The sequence below is a fragment of the Clupea harengus genome, chromosome 16 (genome assembly GCF_900700415.2).
Source record: "Clupea harengus chromosome 16, Ch_v2.0.2, whole genome shotgun sequence".
In the NCBI taxonomy this organism is placed as follows: domain Eukaryota; kingdom Metazoa; phylum Chordata; class Actinopteri; order Clupeiformes; family Clupeidae; genus Clupea; species Clupea harengus.
Genome location: NC_045167.1, coordinates 8,377,654 through 8,405,238, shown reverse-complemented (window position 1 = coordinate 8,405,238; position 27,585 = coordinate 8,377,654). Strand labels below are relative to the sequence as shown.

The 27,585-nt window shown below is 43.0% G+C and overlaps 2 protein-coding genes and 2 long non-coding RNA genes across 4 annotated transcripts; all 4 read left to right on the top strand.

The window, feature by feature from the left end:
- The first annotated feature begins 7,028 nt into the window (after positions 1-7,028).
- Positions 7,029-7,738, top strand: LOC122133577. The gene is made up of 3 exons (XR_006152878.1): positions 7,029-7,099; positions 7,297-7,333; positions 7,582-7,738. It is a non-coding gene; the product is annotated as an uncharacterized LOC122133577 (long non-coding RNA).
- Positions 7,739-8,122: 384 nt separating this feature from the next.
- Positions 8,123-10,208, top strand: LOC122133609 (ubiquitin carboxyl-terminal hydrolase 37-like). The gene is made up of 3 exons (XM_042710152.1): positions 8,123-8,364; positions 9,738-9,869; positions 10,051-10,208. The coding sequence occupies exons 1-3, from the start codon at positions 8,123-8,125 to the stop codon at positions 10,190-10,192; spliced, it is 516 nt and encodes a 171-aa protein (XP_042566086.1). The 3' UTR covers positions 10,193-10,208.
- A 679-nt stretch (positions 10,209-10,887) lies between these two features.
- On the top strand, positions 10,888-12,101 carry LOC122133581. Its single transcript, XR_006152882.1, has 3 exons — positions 10,888-10,928; positions 11,244-11,339; positions 11,986-12,101. It is a non-coding gene; the product is annotated as an uncharacterized LOC122133581 (long non-coding RNA).
- Positions 12,102-19,001: 6,900 nt separating this feature from the next.
- LOC116224138 (plexin-C1-like) lies at positions 19,002-26,900 on the top strand. The gene is made up of 13 exons (XM_031582985.2): positions 19,002-19,132; positions 19,351-19,451; positions 20,088-20,196; positions 20,296-20,425; positions 20,530-20,632; positions 20,754-20,850; positions 21,047-21,085; positions 22,937-23,070; positions 23,155-23,346; positions 23,905-24,001; positions 24,560-24,743; positions 26,498-26,665; positions 26,807-26,900. The coding sequence occupies exons 1-12, from the start codon at positions 19,079-19,081 to the stop codon at positions 26,581-26,583; spliced, it is 1,326 nt and encodes a 441-aa protein (XP_031438845.1). The 5' UTR covers positions 19,002-19,078; the 3' UTR covers positions 26,584-26,665; positions 26,807-26,900.
- Positions 26,901-27,585: the final 685 nt, after the last annotated feature.

Sequence of the window (27,585 nt, the reverse complement as noted above, 5' to 3'; positions counted from 1 at the left end):
ACGCTCCGAGCGAGCTGGGCTGTGGTAAACATGAAACTTTTCCTTGGCATGAAACGGCAAATAATCAAACCAGTGCATGAAGCTGTTGTAGCTTATGTAATCTATTTTATTCATGCAATATACAGCCAGTACAGTAGCGACTAGCTTACACAAGTAATGTTTATGTTAACGTAAAATAAAATGAGATACGGTACCTCGGTTCCAGTGCTTCACAGAACTCCATGAAGCCTATCCCATCCACCACACACGCCTCATGTCCTTGCATATGAACGAAATCATTTTTTGCGTGCAGGCCTCCTGTCGTGCCGCAGACAACGAACTTGTGGCGGACGGCGCAAAATATGTATCCAGTCGTGGCTGTTTCGCTGAAGTTCCACATATTAGGCCATATTCACTTGGGTGCACATTTTGGAGATGTAGCCTCAAGTTGCTAGTTGTTGAATGGTTAGCTAACTCTAGCTTGACTTAGCTTACACACTAGTTTAGCTGTAGGCTCAACAAGTTTACAATCAACTGACCAAAATCCGAAACATTTCCAGACATAACTCTTTAGATTTTTGGGGGTTACAATCACTTTCTCTGCTGCGGTCAAGCTGGGTTCTGCACCTCCAACTCCAAAAAGGAGGACAAATATGCGTCCGGCTTGATGCTGCGCCGAACAGTGCATTAAAAATCCGGACGTCTGGTCACCCTAAACATAACGGAACAATTGCTAATCGCTAACGATATGCTAGCGGCTAAAACTAACGAAATCTCTTGAAATGGCAATGGCACGGAGGCGATTCTCCATATGAAAAGTCATTGTAGCGCCCCAATTTTTTAAAAACTGTTATTTTAAGGTAAAACTGCGTATCCTAACCCTAATCCTGATGTACAATTACTGTATAATGCCACTTTAAGAAAACAGCACGTCAGCCATGGGCTGTCTAGAAGCTACTGGATCCTCAAGCTAACAAATGTAGCCTGTCACCCGTGGGCTGTCTATAAACTCCTGGGTCCTAAAGCTACCCGGTTACATTACATTGGAAATTAGCCAAGCATGCATGTTTCAAATATTCACCAAAAATCTACTTTTCATCTTACAGTCAACTTTTTTTCAGATTTGTGTACTAAACATTCTCAAGTGTCTTCATATGAACTTGTGATTGAATCAGAGTATCACTTTTTGAATGAAAAATGTGTAAAGCATTGTTTTAGCGTTAGCGATTAATGCAATTTGCTTTATATCAATCATTTTTGAAGATATGAAGTTGCCTTTGCACATGGGAACATGTTGTAGTGTCTCCCACGTGCGTACCAAGTTTGGTGTTGATATCTGAAAGATTTGCTGAGAAATGACTTTACTTCTTGTTTGGCATCTTTTCTGCTGAATTTCAGTGGCTGTACCGGACAAACGGTTGTGAGGATCAAAATTCTGTTGAAGAACTTTTGTAAGGCTTGGTCTGAAGATCATCTCTGATGATTTTGAAGAAAATTTGACAAAAATTGTAGGAGTTGATGCCTTTCAAAGGTTTTTGATAAAACCGGAAATTGCGGAAAATCTATATAACCGAAAATTGGCGCCATTGAACGTTGAATTCGTCTTTATCCAAGGAATCCAATGGTACCTCATTTTTGAAAATCGGTCAAAGGGTTCAAAAGTTGTGTGTGATAACAAAAGTCCAACTTTGACCCGTTGGTGGCGCTAGAGTGGTCTAGTGGGACACATGAATCTTGGTGTGAGTAAAGAAGGGACTATCCTTAATGAGTGTGCCAAATTTCAGAAAAACACACACACACACACCATTGGCGAATGTATACTGTATATCAACAATGTGTTGGCATTTTACGGTCGAATTAGTTACTTCGGCTATTGTATTGGGAAAGTAGACAGGTCAACGAGAGAGCGATCAGAAACATGGATAGTGCTTTGACTCGCGGTAACGTAAACAGACGGTCAAAGTGCTAAAACATTCTTAAAACACTGATGAAAGGCATTATTTGGTACAGCAGCACACACATCAGCACATACTCACATCTGAAAAACACATATAATATCTTTACAAAATTAAACCCTCTGTTCCGAAATGCCTTTGTTCCAACCAGTGGTGCCGGATTCATGTTTGTGGTGGGGTGGCACAAAGTGCGTGTTCAAGGTGAAGAATGCAAGAGGCCCGCTAACTGGCGTGTTTGCTGCAGTCGGTGGGAGGAATTTTCATGTTTTACACATATTCCTCAACAGGGATGCTGGAAGTGCAGGCTCCGGCATAATTTAGAAATATTTTAAGTAACACCAAACACACGCAGCATTTAGTTTGCGCAGCGGAGCGGAGACGCTCACCGGGCCTTTATTCATATAACTTTTCCTAGGCAATATTTGCTAACTTAGCCTACTCTGGTTTTGAATATAGGATAGGCCTACCACTCGTGCGAAGGAAATCACCGGCAGATTGTCGCAGGACATTACGCAGATCTTGTTCAGCACTGACAAAGCATGCATGCGCAATGCACATCATAGGTCTGATTTAATCAATGCAATGCCATTTTGGATAGTGTTGTGTGTGTCCTGCTGCTGGTAACAAGAGGTAGGCTAATCAGCGAATGTTGCATTTGTTTCACCAACTTTATTAGGAGACGGGCAAACACCTGTCTCTGCGTTTAAGCTGCGTCCTCCACATGAGAAAGTGGAGGCGCCTGGAGAGGAGAATTGCGCGTCTCAAACGCGATTACAATCAAGGGTTCGGCACGCTGCCGGAATACTGGGCAGCAGTTCAGTTCTTGGTCCACAACGTTATTTGACTTGTTTGACGTTATTAACCTAGGCTATTTAGAGTGATGCAAGTTTTTTGCTTTGAAAGTTGGCTATCATAAAACGTTTTTTTTTATCATCGCGATGCAAATCCCATGTGTGTAGGCTATAATAATATTCTGAATTAAAGTTCATGGTTGTGAAATTGGTTGTGCATTTATAGGTTTATAATTGTGTAATCAATTAATTGGGATGTGCATGTGGGCTATAGGCCTAGTGATTCACGTTGCTGTGCTCACAATTTCGGAACAGCGGGCTGTGTATGTTAGATACGCATATACTTGTATTATAGATTGCTTCCTCCACAAATAATACCTACCATGATGGAGATAAGTTTGCCTGTTAAAGCGGATATATACTAGCCTATTAGACACTTTTTAATCACGCTAGTGTGATTAGCTAGAAAGACAGCACGCGCAGTTGATTTTCAAAAAGTCAACAATGTAATGGCAAAAAAATGCCGTTGGAGCCACTCCATTTATGACGTAGGCGGCGACTGTTCGCCTGAAGTATAAACAAAACAGCTTGAGCGACACTTTTTTTTTTTGTCGGCGACCATTTCAAAAGAGTCGGCGACATAAGTATAAACCAGGCTTTAAGCATCTCCCCTCTTTCGTCATTCTGGGTAGCAATGATCAGCTTTGCGACATAGCCTTAAAAATGCTCCTTTTTTTCCGCGTCGACATATTTGTGCGAGGCAGGCTTTTCAAGACTCAAAACTAAATACCGCAACCGCACACAGATCGAGGATGACCTGGGGTACGTTCGTCGTAGGATTGAAGCTAAGTTAATCGATTGGCCTTTTAGCCCGTTAAGATTAGCGAGCTGATTGAGAACAGCAAATATCGGTTCGTTAACGGCTGATCCGCATCCTAATCATGTGGTTAATTTCAACCAGGCTAAAGTTATCATGGCATTTGCGCGTGCACGTCCTACTTCAAAAGGCAGGAAAGGTCGATCACCAAAACCATGATTTTCTAACGGTATAATGGTTCTAAACTCAAAGAAAAGGGCTCTTTTTTTCTCCGCTGGCGAGTAGGAGATGAATATGAACGCTTATGAAGAATACAAGACCATAATCATGGCAAAATTCAACACCACCACCGCTGTAAGAGCAAGGTGTGTTGGGATGTTTATAGGGTGATATCTATGTATGAATACCCAACGGCAAGTGTCAGCTGGTACAGTGGTTTCCTCTACCGGTTTGAATCTGCATGGTTGCTGGTTCAAATCCCCTCACCTCCTTCCTCCATGTAGTTTTACGTTTCCTTGGAAGTCGCTTTGAATAAAAGCGTCTGTTAAATGACTAAATGTATTAATAACAAATGCAATAAATTGAAGCAGTGAAAATAAATTGTCTGTATTTCTCTCTATTATTATCATGAGTCCACCGTAATCATTTTCTACAATAATGATATGCTATGGTGTACTAATAACACTCATATAATTATGAGTGCTTTGTTCTCCGCATCACCGACACTACAAAAATGTACCACTCGCAAAAAAGCGCAAGACAGTCAATGTGGTGTTTGCAATAAATGACTCGAGAAGGTCTTGTAAATTAATGATTCCTTGTCGGCTGAATCGGTAGCGCTCATACAAGAATAATGGATCTTGGCGATCGCAAAGAACTCTCTCCCTCCGCTAATCTAACTCTAATATCAGTCCTTGGTCAATGGGATCCCTCCTTTTTCCGGGGGTGTGGCAAGCTTATCCAGCTACACTTAGGTTAGCCTGCCCTGGAGCAGGTTAGTGCTAATCGATATGTAACTATGGTGATTTATCAAAAGTTGCTTCCACGAACCAAAACGAGGGGCGTTTTTTATCTTAGCCTGAAAATTAGCTCGCTAAACCGTTTAGCGAGCTACGACGAAAACCCCCCAGAGGATATGTTTGTCAAACATTGCCCCAAGATTTGAGGACCTTTGCAGGGAAAAGCAGGCTCATGTCTCACATTGACAGACCTGTAGGATTTGTTTTGCCAAGTAATCTGCGAACGCAAGCTGTCATGAATATTTTTTTCAAGCTTGTTCGTTTGGCCAACTCATGTCACCATGACAGGCATGCTTTTTATTTCGAGTCTTCGGGTCTGTTCGAAATGGAAGGTAGCTGCCTCGATGCCGTAATAGACAGGTGTATTACAAGACATGTCTTTCAGGTGAAAGTGTTGGTTTCGAGCGGCCTTTTTAAGATGGCATTTACGGTAACGTGTGACGTTGTACGCTGCAATAACGTTATGCTAGGCTAACGTGCTGACAGACGTCTCGCAAATCACATCAACTATTTTTGCTGGTTACAATAACGGTGTTATCGGATAGTACAGTGTCTTTTTTTCTGTAATCTTTGACAAATCTACGCGTGAAAACGCCGAAAAATGTACATTTACATAAAAGACATGGCCGTCGGCCGAGTCTGGTCCGGAGTTTAGCTGCTAAAGTTACCTTCTGTCCTGCCGTTTGAAGCAAACCTTTTAGCTCTGGCATTGGTCTCCCATTATGTATTTATCACTTCACTGGATTGGAAGTCCATTTTCCAGGCTCTCGCACGCCCCCTTCATTGAGGCAGAGGTTAGGTTTGCCTCCCCTATGTGCTTTTTCACTGTGGTTTTATGACAGATCAGCAAGACTAAATAGCTTCTTCACATACGTTAAATACATTACATTACCTATTCTTTGGATACAAACGACATATAATAAAAGTGTCTACAAATATTTCAGTGATGACAAACAATGAGAAAGCAAAAGGCATGCGCTCAACCCAGTGTGTGAGGGATTGCACAATCTGAAATGAGGCGGAGCTCGTTGCTGCCTCACCTCGCGAGTCGCCTCTGTTTGAACAGGACATGGTCAAATTCAGCAATTTTGATTATAAAAATGATCGGAATCATACAAAGATTAAATTTAAAGCACAGATCAGTAGACACATATTAATATTTATTTTATTTTATCATTATTTGTTTTTTACTTTTTATGATGACTTTTACTTTTCATGATGACTTTTACTTTTCATGAGGCTCTGCCTCCCCTGACCACACGTCCTTATGTGTATGTAATCTGAAGCACTGACCCGTTTTCTACTGCCGGGCTACAATTTTGTGCTCTGGTAACCGTTTAATCATAAACATTCCTGTGTTGAATGTTGCACGGGCACAGGCCAACCCAACCCAACTTCACACTTCTCACTGTAACTGAACAAACTTAGGTTGGGTTGGCCTGTGCCCGTGCAACATTCAACACAGGAATGTTTATGATTAAACTGTTACCAGATCACAAAATTGTTTACAACAGCACAAAGTTCTTCAAAGTGTACCAGATTGATGCATTGAACTTTAAAATGTGCAAAATGTCCTTATATATCAAATATATTCCCCGGGGAGCATGCCCCGGACCCTCCTAGGCTTTTTCATCCCTGATGAGTTTGCACCCCTGAATATATTTTGTAGCCTAGTAGGGCCAAGGTTATGTGACCGCTACAGTGTACTAAAAAAATACGCTGACATTATATATACATTGTTAAGTTATTTTAATAACATTGAGAAAGTCATGGATTGTTTTGCATGTAAGTAAGTCTAAAGGAGGCAAAGACGTTCTGCCTTCAGCCGTCAGAAACGACACGGAAGCAGTCTATTGGTCTACATTGTAATTATGGGGAGCGATATCCTTGGAGAATATTAATTCGGTTTAGAATGCCCACGGTAGGTCTTTGACTGGAGTTTGCCTATGTGTTGTCATTACGTCACAAAGACTGATTGCCGTGCCATAAATTTGCCATAGCGCGAGTATAAAAGGGTCTGGAATTTGACATCGATTCATAATTGGATTTGTGATTGAGGTGACTACTACAGTGTATAAAGATGCTTTGCTGTCCTTGTATTCCTCTGAGGAAGGTAAAAGTAAACAACAGTAATAATAGGCTAATAATGGCAATAATAATAATAATGATGACCTTTGTATCAAATCATTGGTTTTTAATTCTATTAGGTAAATTAATGCTGATATGTCCATCCTTTTTAACCAGAGGAAGAAAGTCCAGGCAGACCAATGCTTGAGAGGTAAACTGTTGTGTGTGTGTGTGTGTGTGTGTGTGTGTGTGTGTGTGTGTGTGTGTTTATGTATTGGTGAAGTGGATGTTAATGGTACTATGTAAAACAAAACTAATAATAATAATAATAATAATAATATTATGAATTGAGGTTAACCAAAAGTCTTGTTAGTCGTCTCATCTCTCTAATCTCTCACACAGGAGGCCTCGTCACTGGCTGAGGAGATTATTTAGAAAAAACAAGACTGGGGATGCTGGTATACCTGCGATGTAAGAGTACACCAGTGCGAGTGAATCTGATTCTGTGGGATTCTGAGCGTGTGTCTGTATGCATGTTGCTGTGTGTGTGTGTGTGTGTGTGTGTGTGTGTGTGTGTGTGTGTGTGTGTGTGTGTGTGTGTGTGTGTGTGTGTGTGTGTGTGTGTGTGTGCTGACTAAAGTTCCCATGTCTTCCTTTATTCTGGACAGCCTGGAGCCAAGCCCTGTGTCAGGGGACGTCCCTCAGGTAACCATGGCAACATAGATGGACTTCCCTTCTATTACACCTGCAGGAGCAATCTTCACTTTAGTTACAGTCATCTAATTAGCAGTTTATAATCAAAGTTTGGCTCAACTATTTTGTGTGACACATAAGACTGTGACATTTACTGTTAGACAATTAAACTTACATGAACTTATAATTGTTTGTGGAATGTAGACACTTATAGGTCAAAAAAGCCAAACTCAGCAAGGAGTGTTTTTCCATTTCACCAGATCTCCAGCACAGTAAAGGTGGTTCCCTGTCTGGACACCCCAGGCCCTCTAGTCACCCTAGCTACCCTTGAGTCCTCCACACTGGTCACCCCGGCCTCCCCAGAAACCCCATCTCCCGGGGCACCCCAAGGAGAGGAGGTCCCCAGCCCGGACATCCCAAAAGGCTGTGACCCCCTGGACCAGTGAGTGCTGATTCAGAACACGACACACATATGTGCCCTCACTAACTTCCCTAATGCTGCCTCACCACCCCATACTGCTGTTCCTCATGTTGTCATAGCTACTGATCACACCACAGATACACACAGAAACATCATATAGATTCACTATAAGATCCAGCTGCAGTCTTAGTTCCCATATCACACCTTAATGAGCTTATATACACTCGTAAATGTCATATAGAAACACAGTAAGATCCAGCTGCAGCCCCACAGATCATCCCAACCACAGACTGCATCCAGTCCCACATCACATTTTTTTAGCCTCAACTTGAGTGCTGGGTTTACCTACACTCACTTCCAAACTGTGTTTGTACAGGTTAATGGTCCAACTCGTGGAGGGGAGCTGGTTGCCATCAGGGGGCCTTAAAAAGGGGCAAAAGCACCCGGGGGCCCTCCTCATTGCCCCGGAGGCCCCAGAGAGTAGGGCCAGGACACCCCCTGTGGCCCTCACCATTGCCCCGGAGGCCCCAAAGAGTAGGGCCAGGACACCCCCTGTGGCCCTCCTCATTGCCTCGGAGGCCCCAGAGAGAAAGCCGCATGTTCTCCCGGCCCAGCAGCTGAAGTGCAGGGGGGAGGTCACCCAGATCACCATTCTCTCACTTTAAACCACCTAGAGGAGTGATGTGTGTGTTCACATTCAGTATGTCTGTCCAGCATATATATTGAACATATATTGAAGTCCAGGGGGGTATTCGTCGTAGCTCGCTAAGCGGTCTAGCAAGCTAATTTTCAGGCTAAGATAAAAAACGCCCCTCTTTTTGGTTCGTGGAAGCAACTTTTGATAAATCACCATAGTAACATATCGATTAGCACTAACCTGCTCCAGCGCAGGCTAACTTAAGTGTAGCTGGATAAGCTTGCCACACCCCCGGAAAAAGGAGGGACCCCATTGACCAAGGACTGATATTAGTTAGATTAGCGGAGGGAGAGAGTTCTTTGCGATCGCCAAGATCCATTATTCTTGTATGAGCGCTACGGATTCAGCCGACAAGGAATAATTAATTTACAAGACCTTCTCGAGTAATTTATTGCAAACACCACAGTCGAACATTGACTGTCTTGCGCTTTTTTGCGAGTGGTACATTTTTGTAGTGTCGGTGATGCAGAGAACAAAGCACTCATAATTATATGAGTGTTATTAGTACACCATAGCATATCATTATTGTAGAAAATGATTAATGTGGACTCATGATAAGAATAGAGAGAAATACAGACAATTTATTTTCACTGCTTCAATTTATTGCATTTGTTATTAATACATTTAGTAATTTACCAGACGCTTTTATTCAAAGCGACTTCCAAGGAAATGTAAAACTACATTGAGGAAGGAGGTGAGGGGATTCAAACTAGCAACCTTGCAGATTCGAACCGGTAGAGGAAACCTCTGTACCAGTTGACACTTGCCGTCAGGTATTCATACATAGATATCAGCCTATAAACATCCCAACACACCTTGCTCTCACAGCGGTGGTGGTGTTGAATTTTGCCTTGATTATGGTCTTGTATTGTTCATAAGCGTTCATGTTCATCTCCTACTCGCCAGCGGAGAAAAAAAGAGCCCTTTTCTTTGAGTTTAGAACCATTATACCGTTAGAAAATCATGGTTTTGGTGATCGACCTTTCCTGCCTTTTGAAGTAGGACTTGCACGCGCAAATGCCATGATAAGTTTAGCCTGGTAGAAATGAACCACATGATTTGGATGCGGATCAGCCGTTAACGAACCGATATTTGCTGTTCTCAATCAGCTCGCTAATCTTAACGGGCTAAAAGGCCAATTGATTAACTTAGCTTCAACCCTACGACGAACGGGCCCCAGCAGAGGTTACATTTGATGTGTATTCCCTTAGGCAGTGTTTATGTGCATGTATGATGCTTGCTTGAGTAGCTCTTGGCAGTTTGTGTTTGACTTTCTTGTTTATTTTCCTCTCTCTCAGGCTGCCTAACCTCGGACAGACCTGCTATATCAACTCCACCCTGCAGTGTCTGTTCGCTCTGCAGCCCCTCTGTATCCAGCTGCTCCTGCATGAGGAGACATGGAGGCAGGAGCCCTCAGCACTGCTCCTCAGGTAAGTACACACACACACACTCACTGACACGCTCACATACACACGCTCACATACACACACACATACACGCTCACATACAAACACACACCCATGCACACAAATACACATTTGCACACAGACATAAATAATCCCATGAACACAAACATAAACACTCCCCTCACCCCCCTCCCTCTCTCCATAGCTCCTTTGTGGGTCTCTGGTGCCTGAGGGCATCCACGGACAGGGAGCTGAAGGCGGCAGTGCTGATGGAGCTGAAGGACTGCATCGCCCTGCGCAACCAAGAATTCAAGGGGAACTCACAGAACGTGAGAACACACACATGAAATCAGATACTATGAACTTAATCAATTCTCATGTATACAGCTTTTGATGACATTGTAAGCCATATCATTGCAAGGCTCAACGTTTGTAAAATATGCGTGTGGATGGGCATTTCTGTTCATGTTGACATGTTTTATGTCCGTATGCATCTGTGTGTGTCATATATGTGCTTGTGTGTGTGCAGGACACCCATGAGTTCCTCTCGGAGTGTCTTCTGGGCCTCAAGGACATTGGGCACACCCTCCAGATGGGGGATGTGTCCTATCAGTGCCCAGTGGACACTCTGCTCTCCTTCCAGCTCCAGCACATAAGGTCTTGCAGAAGGTCAGTCAGGCTGATATAAGGGCAGATCTACAGACATTATTCCTGTGTGTGAAGCATTGATCTGTAGCCCTCATGTGTGTTTTTGTTTGTTGAGCAGCTGTGGAGTTGAGAGCAGGAGGGAGGAGATCTCCACCTACCTCTCCCTCCAAATGGTTGCGCAGGGCACAGTCCAAAACAGCCTAGAGCTCTACTTCAATGTACGTTACTAACAGTCAATCTCAATCTCTATACTCACAATGTAGTCAGAGCAAACACACACACACACTCTCTCTTTCACACACACACACACACACACACACACAAACTGGTTTGTCACATGTGTTTGTGCCCACAGGAATCAGAAGTTGAGTACAGGTGCGAGCGGTGTGGGGGTCAGGTGTCGAGCTTGAGGTGTAGTTTCTACACACTACCTCAGTAAGTTTGCCTGCCTCCACTGACCTCCACTTAAGCACCAACACACGAGACATATGAGACACACATGAGACACACGACACACATGAGAAACACATGAGAGACACGTGAGAAACACACGAGACACATGAGAAACACACGAGAAACACATGAGACACATGTACAAACACCATTGCCACCAATGTAACGGAGTTACTCCTGTACTCCTCCTGTTTACCAGAGTAACCCACAGCAGCCAATCATTCATTCCACTGGCATTGGTCCTGATGGAGAGATATCTCCTATGGACCAGATTATAATTATTCTCTTTCTCTCTAGGGTTCTCATTTTACACCTGAAGAGGTTTTGCCCCTTCACCCTCACCAAAAGCATGGCACCGCTTCAGCTGGAGGCAGAGCTCCAGATCAAACAAAGGTGGTGATACACTTAAACACACACACATATACAAACAAGCATGCGCACACATCCACACACACTCACAAACAATCTAGCACAAACACACACACACCCATACATGCATGTAGCCGAGAAATGGAACAGACTCAAGACTACCTATCTATACCCTGTCTTTTTTAAATGTTTCTATTCATTTGGAGATTTGTTATAAAAATACCTGTTCACATGTAACAGTCTTAGCCTTGAAGGTCCACCAGGCGGCGACAAAATACTGAAGATCTGGTGAAAAATAGGCTTTGCTAGTTGTATGGGCCTTACATATAACAGTGAAATATTTTGTAACTGTGCTTCTCTCTCTCTCACACACACACACACACACACACACACACGCACACAATGATAATGTGTGTTTCCAGGACTGAGGACATGGCAGGAAGGTTTTGGGAGTCCTCTCAGGCTAATAACCGTTCACATGGAACAGCCTTAGCCTTTGTGGTCCACCAGGGGGCTTGTGTAAAATAGACTTTAGGAGTGATTTGAATTTATCACAGTAAAATATATTTTCTAACTGTGTTTCTCTCTCTCTTTTTCTCTCTCTCTCTCTCACACACACACACACACACACAAACACACACACACACACACACTAATAATGTCTTTTCAGGACTGAGGACATTGCAGGAAGGTGTGGCGAGTCCCCTCAGGTTGCGGCCCCCAGTGCAGGATCAGGCTGCTGCCCTGCAGCCACCTCTACTCTGGGGGGGGCGTCTTCCTCTGAAGGCAAGTCTCCTCTCTGCTCACACACGTCACACCAATGAACTTGCGTGTGTCTCTGTGCCTCAAATCGCAGAACCATTGCTAACAACAACACCAAGGTTATGTGTCTGGTTCCTATAGAACACACATGCTGATTAGGGGTGTAAGAAATCACAATATTATGTTTTATGATAGTGTATCGATTCTCAAAAACACTAGAATCTTTGCACGTAAACTATTCATTTAAAATCGAGTCAGAGGTGACTGAGTTGATGTTGTAGAAGAAGCTCATCGTTCCCTCCTTCCTTCCTTTTACCCAGCATCCTCCATCACTCAGGAGCTAGAGGCAGGGACAGAGAGAGAGAAGGTGGTGAGACACACAGGGAGACACTTAGGCTGAGATCTTAGTTTGGCTCAAGTGGAAGTAATTTATGTGAAAACGGTTACATGAGTTATTGAGGGTAGTGAAATGAGTAATGTGTCCATGTGTGTTATACTATGAGTGTTCCACTATGGTGGTGCTGGACGGTTGTAATGTAAGTATGGTAATGAGTGTGTGTTTTGTATAGTGATAGTGTGTAAACAACATGAGCCCCGTGATGTATAAATGACACTTGTGTTTCTTCTGTCAGGAGGGAGGCAGCTCCACCTACTCCTTAATGAGCGTGCTGAGCCACATTGGGACCAATGCGGACTGCGGTAAGACACACACACACACACACACACACAGGCAAATAAGACCCATATGTTTGTATGAGTGTGGACATCACAGAAACACAGACTCTATAAGGAGCACACACAGGTAAATATGGGAGGTGTGTGAGTGTGTTGGTTTCTGATCTGTGGTTGACTGACACCTCCAGGTCATTACACAAGTGACTGCGCCGAGGAAGGGGGACTCTGGCTCTCTCTTAATGATGAGGAAGTCTCCCCCACCACTCAGGAGGCTGTACTCAGAGAGAGAGCCAGCACTGCCTACATGCTTTTTTACACCAGAAAGGTACACACACACACACACAAACGCAAAGAGACAGACAGCACAGCATACACCCTCTTCTACATCAGAAATGTGCAAAATTCAAACACACATGCAAACACAAACACACACTGACGCCATCATCCGGACTCACCTTCTGCTCTCCATGTTTCTGTCCCCTCAGTGAAGTGCCCCTTCCTGGTCATCAAGGCTCAGCACCAGACACAGACAGGACTCTCCTGCTCAGCAGGAGACACTCAACCAGAGACGTCACATGTGAAGTAAGTTGATATAATTACCTGTCTAAATGTTTCTACACATAATTGCAGAGGTATCGAATGCTTTTCAGAGGGGAGGAAAAAACAGCCACCCAGTTGTTAGGTTAAGTTTGTAGTAAAAATTCTTGATGGTCAGATTCAGAGCCCCAGTTTCGTGTCCAAACTCCACACCACAGACACAGATAGCATGCAGACAAACCCATAGCAGTGCTCAAGATTAGCCATCATCCTGTCAAGTCCGTCTTACCTTGAAACAAGGACTATAACCTTACACACAGTAAGGTTATAGTCCTTGTTTCAAGGTAAGACGTATGTCAGTGGTGACCGGAGTGCTGAAACAGCTCAGTACCATCAAGTCCTGCTGCTGAAGCCCCCCGTCCCCCCCAAACACACACATACTTGCCTGAATATAACAAAAACCCAGTGTTTCGCACACTCCAGTGTGCTGTGGATATGTTCACACACACACACACACACACACACACACACACACACACACACACACACAAACACACACACACACACACACACACACACACACACACACACACACACACTCCAGTGTGCTGTGGATATATTCACACACACACACACACACACACACACACACACACACACACACACACACACACACACTCCAGTCTGCTGTGGATATGTTCACACACCCCCACACACTCCACTGGTGACACCATCTTCGCCACACACACACATTCTCAGACACATATGTTCATACCACTCGTGAATACATCTAGACCCCCCCCCCCCCACACACACACACACACACACATTCCAGCCTACTGTGGATACATTAACATCATAAGTGTACTATTGGTGAGTATATTTGTTTTATTTAACACACTAGTCAATCCAGTTGTTTAACCTCCCTACTTTACTGTCCAACATACCCCTCATGCTATACACCTACTGACTTAGGCAGCTTAACCTCCCTAATTTACTGTCCAACACACCCCTCATGCTATACACCTACTGACTTAGGCAGCCTAACCTCCCTAAACTGTAACAACCAGCTAGCCACCCTCTCTCCTTTCTCTCTTCCCTCCATATGTCCTTTCTGTCCCGTCTGTAACCATTCCCTGTCTCTCCCTTGAACACAGTTTATTGCTCTGGCCCCTTTCTCTCCCTTCATTCTTATGTTCACCTTTCTCCCCCTCCATTAGTTTGTTTCATATTTTTATATTTTACTAGGGACATTGTGTTGCTCAATTTATTTGTTGTTTGTTAGCTTGTTTTACAGGCACTCGTCGTCAGTGATTGAGGGTAATCAGCCCAACGCTGCAGTCAAGTCCTCTCTCACTGTTCGCTCTCCTTTTCTTCTTCTGTTCTCCTTCACCCTTTCACGGTCACGCCGTTCACATTGACATGTACACAAGACTTGTTTCCAAGCTAGGCTGTGTTGCAGTTCTGTTTCACTGTTTTTGCTGCGGTTTAAAGTCAGAATGCTAAGCTCATGAGTTCAGTAAAGCCTGTCATTACAGATTTTATTGGAGACAGTTTCTAAAATAGGTAATGCAGTACCTTGTCAGTTTTGTAATACAAATGTTCCAAATATTATTAGTCTTACAATCAGTCAGTTGTATAAATGAATGAGGACTTGCAATAAACTATACCAATATTTAATTAAATGTGTTTTTTCTTGGGGTTTCAACTTTTTTTAAACAAACGTGAGGATTTATACGGATTAAATGCAAAAGTTGCACATTTTATTAGCCTTTTGTAAGTTAGCGTAAATATATAGCTTTTATCTACTCATAGAGCACTCAAAGCGATTTACATGTTAATGCCTCGAACATCTACCCATTCACACACTGATAACGGAGGCTACCACGCAGGGTGCCAACCTGCACATCAGGAGCAGTTGGGGGAGGTTGTCATGGACACTTCAACAGTTGGTCAGGAGGAGTCTGGATTGGAATACTAATAAAACCAAACCTGGATATACTGATAAGGTCTTCCATGTGATGCCAACAGGGGATTCAGCTCCAATAAGAGACCGGTATAGTCGCATTCCACCAAAACTTTATCAAGAAGTGAGGGGGCTTTTGGGTAACATGCTTGACGGTGGTATCATTAGTGAAAGTTGCAGTTCTTGGGCGGCTCCTGTAGTTCTCGTAAGAAAGAAGGACGGCACCCTTCGATTTTGCGTAGACTACAGGAAGCTTAATAGTGTCACTCATAAATATGCTTATCCCCTTCCTCGGATTGAGGAATCACTTGCATCCCTCAAAAAGTCCTAAGTCTTTTCCACTGTTGATCTGGCACATGGTTACTGGCAGATGGGGGTGCACCCAGCTGATAAAGAAAAAACAGCCTCTGTGACCCCTATGGGCCTCTACGAGTTCAATAGAATACCAATGGGCCTGTGCAATGCACCTGGGACTTTCCAGAGATTAGTGGAGTTGCCTTTGAGCCTTGGAGTTGCCTTGTCTTTTCCCCATCCTTTGACGCCCATATCTCGCATTTGGACTTGGTGTTCAGCCGCCTTTGGTGCCTAGAACGTAGAAAAGCAGAAACGAGGGTTTGACCGCAAGGTCAGAGGGGAGCCTTTGTTACCAGGACAGAAGGTAATGGTTTTGAATAAAAGGTCCAGTGCTGTTATCCGTCGCATTACTAATTGTTGCTCGTCCGCCGTTTAGGTTTGAGATTAAGTGCTGTTGGCTTAGACAGCTGATTGTCTCGTGTTGCGATCACTGGTCTGTGTACCTTCGATTTACCCCACGTCCGGCGGCTGCGGCGAGGAGGCCAGCGTATCATGTATTATTCTGGTGCACCAAATGTCTTTTTGTTTCCGGGAAAGTGGGTTCCCCGGCGGGTTTCTTTGTGTGAGTGAGTGCGCGTGCATGTGAGCGAGGAGAAGAAAAAGCTCATATTCTGTGCAAAGTGCCTTGTCTGTACAGTGGAATAGGAGGGGATAAACTTAGCCTTTGCCGGCTGTGCTTATGGGTTGCTATGTGTGCCTTCTGGCTCTTGATGTGTATTTTATCACTGAATCTATGATTGGGATGAATTGAATTGAACATTTTATCTGATTGTGCTTTGCCCATCTGAAACACCTATGAATTTTCTGTGTATTATGTATTGCTAATTTATATAGCCATCTGTCCTTGTGTATAGGCCTATCTTCTGCATGTTATTTACTAAACTATTTATTAATCAGCACGTAGCACTTGACATTTATGTGATGTGTGCTTGGGCCACTGCTCCCTCCCCAAGGTGCTTTTAGAAAATACAATTTAAAGAGAAATACAAATCTTTGCTTTTCCCTAAACCTTGGTGTGTGACTTGATTCAGTGCCCAGGTAATTTTGTCCAAATTAGGTAACCTGCAGGGGGCAGCAAATAGGCTTGTTTATGGCCCCTTTACATAAAGCCCCACAATGCAAATTCACGCGATTGGTTCCTTAAGTGTGTGATGTATGAAACCCAGGCTGTCTGATTCTGTGTCTTTGTGTCATTGGTACACCGCAGTTCCAAGGTGGAAATACTCAGCCGTGGCTGGTTGCTTATTTCGCTCATGATAGGGCCTATGTTGAGTATCATATTAAAACAAACATTGTATGGACACACACAAGGTTAAAAACTGTATTTTCACTGGAGGGGGTCTTTAAGCCGGCCGCTGGCTTATAGACCTCTCCTGATCAACACTGCAATACTGACCACATGGCACAGGCAGACGTAGACCGTTAGGGTATAGGGTTGCAGAAAATCAGCGTAACCTGTCAGAGGGGGATTTGCTACGACAGATTCATTACTCAGCTAAAGTTGAACCTGCAGCAAGTCGCATCTGTAAGACCATGTTTTGAACAGGAATGGACTGTAAGTGAAATAAGCGCTGTCTATAATTAGGGCACTGATTTCTTGTTCATACCGCTCTGACTCGTTTGTTTATCCGTGCTTGATCATATGCGTTCATTACATTCATATTAAACAACATTTCATATGTTATTAATTTCATGATGTGTTTTCACTCAGAAAAGTAACCCAATTTTAGGATGGGCTACTTTTTCTGCACTATCGAAGGCGGAAGTTAAAGCTTTTTTTGCAGAAAGGAGAACTGAACAAATTGTTGTACTGCTGTAAGTTACTTCTCTTCTTAAGGAGAACCAAGTGACAGGGCGTTCACAGAAAGCGAATCGTCTGCAATAGGTTCCTTGTTCAGGCAAATGTAGCCGAATTTTCGCACAAAATGGGAGCTACTTTACTCGCGTTTCTTCTGGTTGCTTGCAGATATGCTCTCTGTAAAGAAACGCACGTTTTTGATGGGGAAATTGTTAATTTAGCCGTTGGAATCGATACACTATTCGTACTCACGGATAAGCCTACTCAACTTCATCAGATGACCCTGAGCCTCACACTGGAAATGCTTAAACTAATTTCAAATTCATCGGCAAACAACGTGACTTTACTTCCTTTCACCAGTAACGGTACTCTGTTGACATGCGGATCTCTCCCTGAGGATCCCTGTGGATACTGTGAAGTTATTGACCTGAATCACATCTCTACAAGGATACACAGGGAAAGTAGCACCATTGGGTCATACTCAAGTATTGCTTTTTTTACTGACCATGGAAATGACAAATACTTATTGGTGGCCAAAAACAGAGGAACGAAGTGTGACAGTGACGCCTTAGTAACATTACGAGACACTGTTGATGGACAGGTTGGAGGAATTTTTTCCAAATCAGATCACCACTTTACCGCCAGCATCCAACCAATTATTCACAAAGAAATTAAGTCTGGAAAGGAAATTAAGTTTGAACCGGAAATTCAGTTTGTACATGGTTTCCAGTTGAATGCATCAAATATACAACGAATCTATCTTTTTATGAACGTCAAGAACAGATTCGAATCAAAAGTCAAACTTCTAACGCTTGATAATCGGAACAGTAAAGGGGAACCTTCAAAACCCTCCAAGGTGCGGCGCTTCAGTGTTGCGACGGCAACGAATCCTGGATGCTTCTGTCCTCTGCTCTTATTCCTGGAGAATCTCAGGTGCTTTGGGCAGGTGTCTTTCAGGACAACACTGGAGACGCCGCGGTGGCCATTTTTGACATCAGCCCATCGCAAACAGGCCCTGTTTCAGGGTTCTGCTTTAACAAAGATGAGTGTAACGAAGAAGATAAACGCCAGGTTAGAAAATATTAATGAAGAAAATATGTGTTACTATATTGCAACGTATGTGTCTGTGTTTTTATTTCTGAATAATAATAACTAAACTTTTACTAAACTTAAAGGAATCATATTACTGTGGTGAAGCAGTGAATGACCACACCCCTGTTTATCAGTGTGTTATGGCTCTTCTACAGTCTGATCTGGTCAAAGATAAAGTTCTCAAGCCGGCTGCAGTGGTGTTCAAGTACAGCAACATAACATCAGTCGCTGCTTTAAGGAGCAACTCCTGATTGTGCTTTTCTTGGCACTGGAACTGGACTGCTGATCAAAGGTGGGTCTCAGTTTTGTAGATTGTTGTTTTACAGTTGAATGCATTGAATGCATTGCTAATTTTTAATCTGAATTCACCTACACAGAGATACAATGGTGCATTATTCTAGCCCCAGCCTTTATTTTCTTTATTTTTGAATGCTTTAAAAGGGTCATTTTGATATTTAAATGTCCTTCAAACAAACATGGCGATCTTTGTCTTCCCAGCTTGTTGTGGATGCATCCCTCAAACCTGGCTGCCCCACCGTGCTGTACAGTTCAAATGAGGATCAACACATTTTACCCAGGATGCTCTTCACCCCAGTGCATCACACAGACATTTACATGGCTCTGGGAAACCAGGTGGGTCAGCTAAATAACAGTTCACCACAGAACTGGGGTAAAATACCGTTTGTAAAGTGTGTGTGTCTGCTGTCCTACATGTCCCACAACAAACTGAAAATGCTGTAAAAGTGTCATGACCTTCTTCAGCCAGAACAGCACATCAATATGCTCCTGTTGACATTTTGATCTGATAGAGTGAGTGCATATGTGTGTGTGTGTGTGTGTGTGTGTTGTAGATGATAACGGTCCCTGTGGCCCAGTGTGGTGTGTATCAGACTCTGAGGGACTGCTGGTCTGCCCTGGACCCCTTCTGTGGCTGGTGTGTGTCTCAGAACAGGTGAGAACACTTGAGGATGCACCGGTGTGCTTTTGAACAGCCTTCACCTTCATACAACTACAACTCACACAACTGTAATGAAGTGTATGTGTCACCACAATGACCACCCACGTACATACACACACACACACAAACACTCTCTCTCTCACACACACATACACTCACACTCTCTCTCTCACACACACATACACTCACACTCTCTTTCTCTCTCACACACACACTCTCTCTCTCTCTCTTTCTCATACACACAAACACACATACATACACACTCACACACATACACATACGCTCTCTCTCTCTCTCATACATACACACACACACAGAGAAACACACACACACACACACACACACACACACACACACACAAACACATACACACTCACACACACATACACACACACAAAGGCATATTTACTGTAACTATAACCATGCTTGCAGTTCTCTCACACCAAGTTATTTCAGACCTCTTCTCAGTTCTCTTCTCACCCATGAAAAAGCTGTTTCCCCCATTCTGGTTGGGAAAACAGTAACTGCATAGCTTGTATGTTCTGTCCCTCTCCAGATGCACACACATACACAATCACACACACAACACACATACACACTCACACACACATATTTTCTGTTCCTCTCCAGATGCTCGTTTCAACATGACTGTTCCAGCTCTGACTGGGTCTCAGTTCCTGGGACGTCCCAGCAGAGGGAGATTATTTCTGTCCACATGAAGAGGAGCATCAATGGGCAGGTGGAGGAGGCTTTTCTTATGTATATTCTGTCAAGTGTGGCTTTGTTTTGATTGTATTTCATCATGAGCCTGACAGTCTGTGGTTCTGTCTCTTGCCAGGACATCACAGTTACAGCTGCACCCAACCTGAACAGTGGCATACATTTCGCGTGTGCTTTAGAGAAGTGTGACAGCCCTGGGCCTTCTTCCTGTTCCTGCATCCTCTCTAGTGAGAGCTTTCCTGCCGAAGGTCTGAAAGGACAAAAGTCTGCTTATTATTGATACAGTAACAGCTTGTTGATGACTAGATTATGTCCATATGGACTGATCAACTGATGGTGTTCATGTGTGCAGGACTCGGCCTAAGCGTCAACATTACAATCCAGAGGGAGACGCTCATTAAGGACGTGCGTTTGGAAAACTGCTCCGCTATCAGAGGAGGGCCACCTTCTGTTTTGTAAGACAGCTGCTATGTTTTCTCTGGTCATGTTCACTGCCGTTTCAGTTAAAAGTGAAAAGAAAGTGTTTTTTTCAGCGCAAAGCTTTTACAACAAATGAAGTGTGTGTGTGTTCCGCAGGTGTATGCAGTGCTTCTTTGCAGGGTGTGTGTGGTCTCTCTCAGGTGATGCTTGTACCTGGAGGACAGCCTCCACAACGGACAATGTGACCACACAGGTGAGATGTGTCTCAGATGTCCAACAACAACAACAACAACAACAACGATTTTCAACTTCACACAATTACTGTACTGAAACATTTAATGGACGTGTGACACACATAGGTGAAAAGTCATATCTGATGTGTGATGGCTTTTTCTTTCTTCTCTCTTTCTCTCTCTCTCCCTCTTTTTCTTTCTCCTACCTCTTCTTAGGATGTATGTAGAAACCTCACGTCAGGACAGAACCAGACAGTAAGTTGTGCCTTCAGCTCGCAGTTCTATGTGCTTTCATCAGACCAGTGAAGATGCGTTTCAAACATGGGTCCTGAAACAGGGAAGTGGCTTACATCCAGAGTTTGCTTAACTAGGCTATATAAATAACCTGTCTGCGAATGCCAGTAAAATGTACGTGCCACTGAGAAATTGGCCTCTCCTTTTTTAGTTCTTAGTGTGACACTTTCGAATGCATTGCAATGAAACTGGGTTGGGGTGGGGGTGGGGGGTTGGATGTTTGAATAAAACAAGTTAGACAGTAAATATAAAAAGTAATGAATAATAAAAAATAAATAAACACTGTACCATTTATGTATTTAAACTAGGGCTGTCAGCGTTAACGCGTTAATCTATGCGATTAATGCGGCCGCGATTAACGCGATAAAATATTTTAACGCAATTAACGCAACTTTAAAAAAACAGAATAATAATTTTTTTTTTTTTTTTTTTTTAAATGCCTTTATTTGGATAGGACATGAAGTTATGACAGGAAGCGAGGCGGAGAAGAGGTGGGGAGAGGATTGGGAATTACATCAGGCCAGACTTGACCTACCATTTTATGGGAGCGATGAGGGACAGGTGGGGCTTGAATAGCCCCCCTTGTTCAAAGTGGGGAATGACAGAAAAAGTTTGAGAACCACTGCGGTAGTTGAAGATGGAGAGAGCTGAGTGATTGTTGGGCGGAAAGTCTATGTTTAAGAACCAAAATGACTGAACAATCGACAAAACTAAAGTTGTATGTAGCATTTGTCAAGCTGAATTTAGCTATCACAGAAGCAGCTCGTCTTGAAGTTATCACCTTAATGCAAAGCACCTGACAGAAAGCAGTCCCAGGTTAGATGATCGCCAACCCACACTCTACGACTTCTCTAGGAAAATAACTAGACAAGTCCGGCCCATCAACATAGTTGAGGACAGTGGGCTGATTGAGGTGATTCGAATTGCTTCAGGGGAAATTCTTACGATTTACCGTCGAGGGGCACCATTGTGTTAAAATTAGTAATTTTTTTTAATCTATTGACAGCCCTAATTTAAACATATAATAATTAGTAAACACTATATACAGTATATTTTGAAGCTAATTACAGTTGTGTTTAAACATTAATGAACCCCTCCGAAATGGTTACGTTATTTTTGTCAGATTTCCTCTGCCCACAGTTTTATTTTAAAACTGTGAGGTCTGTGGCCTGCAGCTGTTGGGTCTCTGGTGTTCACCTTGCACGGTTGTTCACAACTATTTTCCTCAGACAAGAACATCACCCGTCTCCTCGGTCTTAGACAGTCTTCACATGGCTCATCAAGCATGAGCTGCTGAATAGGGAAAAAAACACACAGAGCCAATAACAACCAATCAATCTGTATTACTTTATTATTCTTTTAGGACTACATTCATTATTTTTACTAACATTTTAGGTAATATTGAGCATGCATTTTCCTTGCAGTTTTTCTAAATACTTATGTTCACAAGCAGAGATGTGTAGACAACAACTTAATTGAGCTGCTTAATTTCGAGCAAAGATTCTCCTCAAGGGCATAGTATAGCATAGCAGAAGATATGTTAAAAATATAATGTGGTCTGTGTGCAAATTTATCTTAGGCATTCAGACATTACTGAGCTTCGGGGTATGTGTCATGTTGAAATAAAGAGGCCCTGGTATCCTCAAAGACATCCATTGTTTCTTAGACATTTGACCAGAGGACAAATCTGTTTGGTTATACTGTTCACAGAGCAATCTGTTTTACACTCAGTCATAGTTCATAATGTTGTTTACACGCTCTGTCTTTTAGTCTCTTTCTCCGTGTCACTTTTTTCCTCTTAACTTTTATTAGAAGCCAGAAATTCTGTCCATGAGACCTGGTGAAGTTTCCATCCATGGTCGAAACGGTGCTGTTATTCAAGGAAGGAACCTGGAATCAGTCACAAAGGTCCGTTTCCAAGGAAACATGGACTGCAATCCAAAAGAGTAGGTACCTTTCCTGGAGAGGGGAAATATTGTACTGAGTGGATGAAATGTGTCATCTTATTCACTGTTTTGTCACATGACCAGGTCCCCAGTGTTGTCCCATTCTGGAAACTCCAGTTCCGTTGAGTCGGTGATGTTCCACATTCCGAGTGGAACCAAAAGCACCGTGAGAGTGTGTGTGCTGACACCAGACGGCCAGTGTCATGGCAACGCCAAACTCACCTACGCCTCCCAGCCGACCTGCAGAGGCCTTTCCCCAAATACCACCTGGGCCAGGTGCAGTTTTATACATCTATTCTAAAAGCCTCTCTTCAGAAGGTTCAGGATACATAGAGTCCTTAAAATTACTTCAAATGTATGCATCTTAATTTCCCATGACCCAATGCATAATTTTTTTTTTATGTGATACAGAATCTGTTGCAGTCGCTGTGAGTAGCTGGTGTCTCCTCTATAGCTCAGTGTCACCATCATTTCTTCTGTTCGTCCAAACTAAAGCATCAAACATTACACAGCCTCCCCATCATGCATTTCCCAGCACAGCCGTTTCACTTCTTCATTGCTCTCTCTGTGTTACTTAGCTTTAGGGCTGGGCCGTGTCAGACACACACTTAGCATTAGGGCTAGGCTGTCTCAGACACAAACTTAGCCTTCTATCTGTTACTTAGCATTAGGGCTAGGTTGAACCCATGCTTGATGTTATGAGCACTGCTCTCCAGCCCCAGCTGTGCACCTTTTGGGCTAGAGGAACATCATACAAGCACTTTTAGAAGCTTCTTCAGATGTTCTGTCGCATAATTTGACCTGCTGTTGGGTTTTGTGTTCTGTGTTCTGCAGTGGAGGCAGAGAGATCTTGTTTGTGGGTTCTAATCTGGAGTTTGTGGAGAAGGTGAAGCACAGTGGGTCATCTGAAGAGATCACCCCTGAACCTGGGGTAAGAATGAGGGTTCTGTCTGCAGAGAATTTGCAGCATCTGTGGTTCTCCCCTGCTTCGTTTTTCCTTGGATGAATTAATGAATTAATCAAACAGTTTATTTTAAACATTCTGATGTTCTTCCTCCCTCCTGTGTTGCATGACATCATGTCTTAGTCATTCAGGTACTCTGCTTGTCTTTGCTGACTCAGTTTCCATCACCCTGTTAGCCAACCCCAGTACTCTGACTCAGCAGTTTTTGGCCACTGAAACAGGCTAGAATCTGCAACACACGGGGCACATCCCATTCTTTTTTAACTTTCTATACTGGAATATTGAAGGTTTATATCTGGTGAGGTCATAGGCAAATGTCATGGTCATAGCTGAGTAATCACTTTCATCATGACAGACTGCGACATTTTAGTAACTCTTCATGAGACCAAGCACATGCATGAGCCGAAACATGATCACCTGAGTCCGCTTTTTCTGATGAAGATTGTTTTGATTTTAATTTAAACAGGTTATGTCTGGTGTTTCTATAGTTCCCTACAAACAAGGCAAATCTTTTTCTTCTTCCAGAAACTCGGCTATTCCACCCCCCCTGGTCTGTTGGACTCTCCTATGCCCATGCAGGAGTCTGTGATGCTGATAGTGGGGAACTACTCTGTGACCTGCAAAGGCAAGCTCACCTACCACCCAGACCCAGCACTTCACGAGCTTCACTACCACACGTACGGGCAAGGACATGTCTGTCGTCATACAGGTACAGCACCCCACTCCACACACATTTCTGTGCTTCTCTGCTAACAGCAGCACGAAGGCGTTTTTGTCTGAAACTAGCTGAAGGAATCAGGGCCAGGTTTAGGTCCTCTGGGGCCCGGGGCAGAAGCCTCCCCGAGGCCCCCCGTCCGCCCGCCAAAGATTTAAAAAAAAAAAATATATATATATATATATATATATAATTATTATTATTATTATTATTACTATTGTTTTTATCAATATATATTAGAGAGAGAGAGAGAGAGAGGGATTGGTAATTCAATTATTATTACATAATGTAAAAAAGAAATTTGCATTTATTTTGTGGAACTGTAGCCTATAACCAACATAACAATTGTACCAACATACCAAAAACAAGTAGCCTACAAACGTAAGGCAATGCACAAAAACATCAACCATGAAATATATCATTACCATCAATTACTTCAACTAAGGCTTGAAAAATGCTGCCAGCGGTAGCCAAGGTATATTTTGATCCTCATCATCAGGGGGGCAATCGATACTTTTGAAAAAAGTTGAAAGTTTTGGGGTTTTACTTAAAACGTCTGCCTGTCGCTCTCTCTTTTGCTGATTCATTTTTCGTTTTTTTTAGCCCCACTTTCGTATTTTCTTATCGTTTCATGCAAGCCATTGTTGTCTTGCATGCTTTGATACCGGCAACGATACGTGACGCTAAGAGAACGTGGACTTCACTACGGGTGGGGAAATGCATCAAAAATATCCAAATATAATAATTCTTTTTTTTTTTTTTTTTATCTCCCGCGCCGGGCCCCCTAGTGGCCGGGGCCCAGGGCAGCAGCCCTTTTGCCCATTGCACAAACGCGGGCCTGGAAGGAATACAAAACCTTGTGAAACAATCAACAGTGAAGTTGGCACTGATAAAAGCTTTGCTAGAATGCTCATTGGTGACTTTTTGTTTGAATATATGCAAGAAATGTCACCACCAAGCTACCGCAATCTCTTTGTGAGCCTAATGTGCCTTCCTATCTCCTCCCGGCCGACCTGAAGCAGATGGGTCCCCCCTTATGTGCCGTGGTTCTGCTTAAGGTCCCTTCCTGATTAACAGGGAGTTTTTCCTTGCCCCTGTTGCCATTGTGCTTGCTCTAAGGGGGTCCAGGCACTGGGTTCTTTCAAAGCGCCTTGAGACTATTTTATTGTTCTGGCGCTATATGAATAAAATTGAATTGAATTGAACTTGAGCACCTCCTATTTACATCACAGCTGGTGCCTAGATACATATGTTAGAGACTTCATGTCTGAAGACCTTCGTCTGTTTTTCAACTGTTAAAGAAAGTATTAGTATATTTTATCATGAATGTTTTAGCTAAAAGGTTTGTTCAAAATGTTGTGTGTAAAGTGTGTAGGTTGATTTTGGAAAAACACGTAGTGAGCCGAGAATGTGAAACCAGATGCCTCACGTGATGTTTTTCTGACAGAAGGAGAAAGCGGGTTGTAAAATGACTCGTTGCTAGGCATAAGTAGAATTCAGCTGAAATGCACTAATCCTAAGTGTATTCCAGCATCCTGACTGTCATACTGTGTAAACATTGTGTTTGAATAAAAGGACTTGTTTTTAGCATGGCACGTCAGACAGACTTAAGGTGTCTGTTCTCCGTCGGGGCCCTGTTCGTAAACAGTCCAGTTCACTTACATGCTGGTTTGTGTCTTTAATCTGCTAACTAACTGTTGAGGGTCTTTTCCCTGACATCAACCCTTCTCATGTATTCCTCTGCCCAGAAAACTGCAGACTCCCTGGTGTTGAAACAAGAAGAGATCAGTGTACAGGCCATGCAGGGGGAGAAGTCTTATGGCTGTGTGATTGAACGAATCGAACCCAGTGCTGACACAACCTCTGTTGTGTGTGAGATCAGTAATCAGACAGGCCTCAGCATAGACACACTGGAGGTAACAGGAACTGTCTAGGGTCTTACTGAAGATGTGATATGAGATTATTATTATTACTGTTAATTATCTTCGTTATTGTGGTGTTAAAGTGCCTCCATCGTTGTCATCACCGTTGATATTTATTTTACCTTTGTGTTGTAGATCACTGTTGGAAGCTTTTCAGTAAGCCTTAAGAAAAGCCAGAACCTGTCGTACATCATCTCCATCCCTATCTTCATCGCCGTCATCATCTGTGGTAAAGAACTTCCTAAGCGCAACACATGACAGGACTAAAACTTCACAAAAAACTCTCCTTTAAACTCAACTGGGGATTATTGAGAATAGATATCACAACAACTGTGTTTTTATCACAGAACTAAACTGTTTTGAAAGTTTTGGAAAAACAGACGAAAGCGTCTGCCAAATTCCATAACCATAACAACTATGTAAATCATTTAATTTAAAAAATGAAGACAAGAGAGGTTTCCTGATGTGAACATGCCAGTTGTGTTTGTGAGAGACTTTAGTCAGTGTACTAGCTGCAATTCTGGTTGACATGACCGCTCAGCTGAGCTGTCACATGATGTCTGATTTTTTTAAATGGAGCACAGTCTCGTGCCCTGCACGGTGTGTGTGTTTGTGTGTGTGCGCTAGGCATTAGCAGTAAGTGTGTGGCTTCACCAGTGTTCATTTTGTTGGCTTTTTTTCATCTGTAGTCAACCGGTTTTTTTTTTTGTCTTTAGTTGACTAAAAGTCTGGGTATTTTAGACTTATATAACCATTAGTATTTTAATCTAGTATTAGTCAATGAAAACTGTTTACATTTGAGTGTTTTCCTAGCTGCTCTAAGAAAACTAATCTAGCTAAACCACATACCTGCCTTGCTAACACCTGACACACTGTTAGCACTGATAATATTCAGCTAGCCTGTTAATAGATGT

Coding starts and splice junctions, on each gene's coding strand:
- LOC116224138 (XM_031582985.2), top strand. CDS start 19,079: ATGCTCTTCACCCCAGTGCATCACACAGACATTTACATGGCTCTGGGA. Junction 20,851..21,046: donor CGGACAATGTGACCACACAG/GTGAGATGTGTC, acceptor ACCTCTTCTTAG/GATGTATGTAGAAACCTCAC. Junction 24,744..26,497: donor ACATGTCTGTCGTCATACAG/GTACAGCACCCC, acceptor TCCTCTGCCCAG/AAAACTGCAGACTCCCTGGT.
- LOC122133609 (XM_042710152.1), top strand. CDS start 8,123: ATGGTCCAACTCGTGGAGGGGAGCTGGTTGCCATCAGGGGGCCTTAAA. Junction 8,365..9,737: donor CTCCCGGCCCAGCAGCTGAA/GTGCAGGGGGGA, acceptor CCTCTCTCTCAG/GCTGCCTAACCTCGGACAGA. Junction 9,870..10,050: donor CCCTCAGCACTGCTCCTCAG/GTAAGTACACAC, acceptor CTCTCTCCATAG/CTCCTTTGTGGGTCTCTGGT.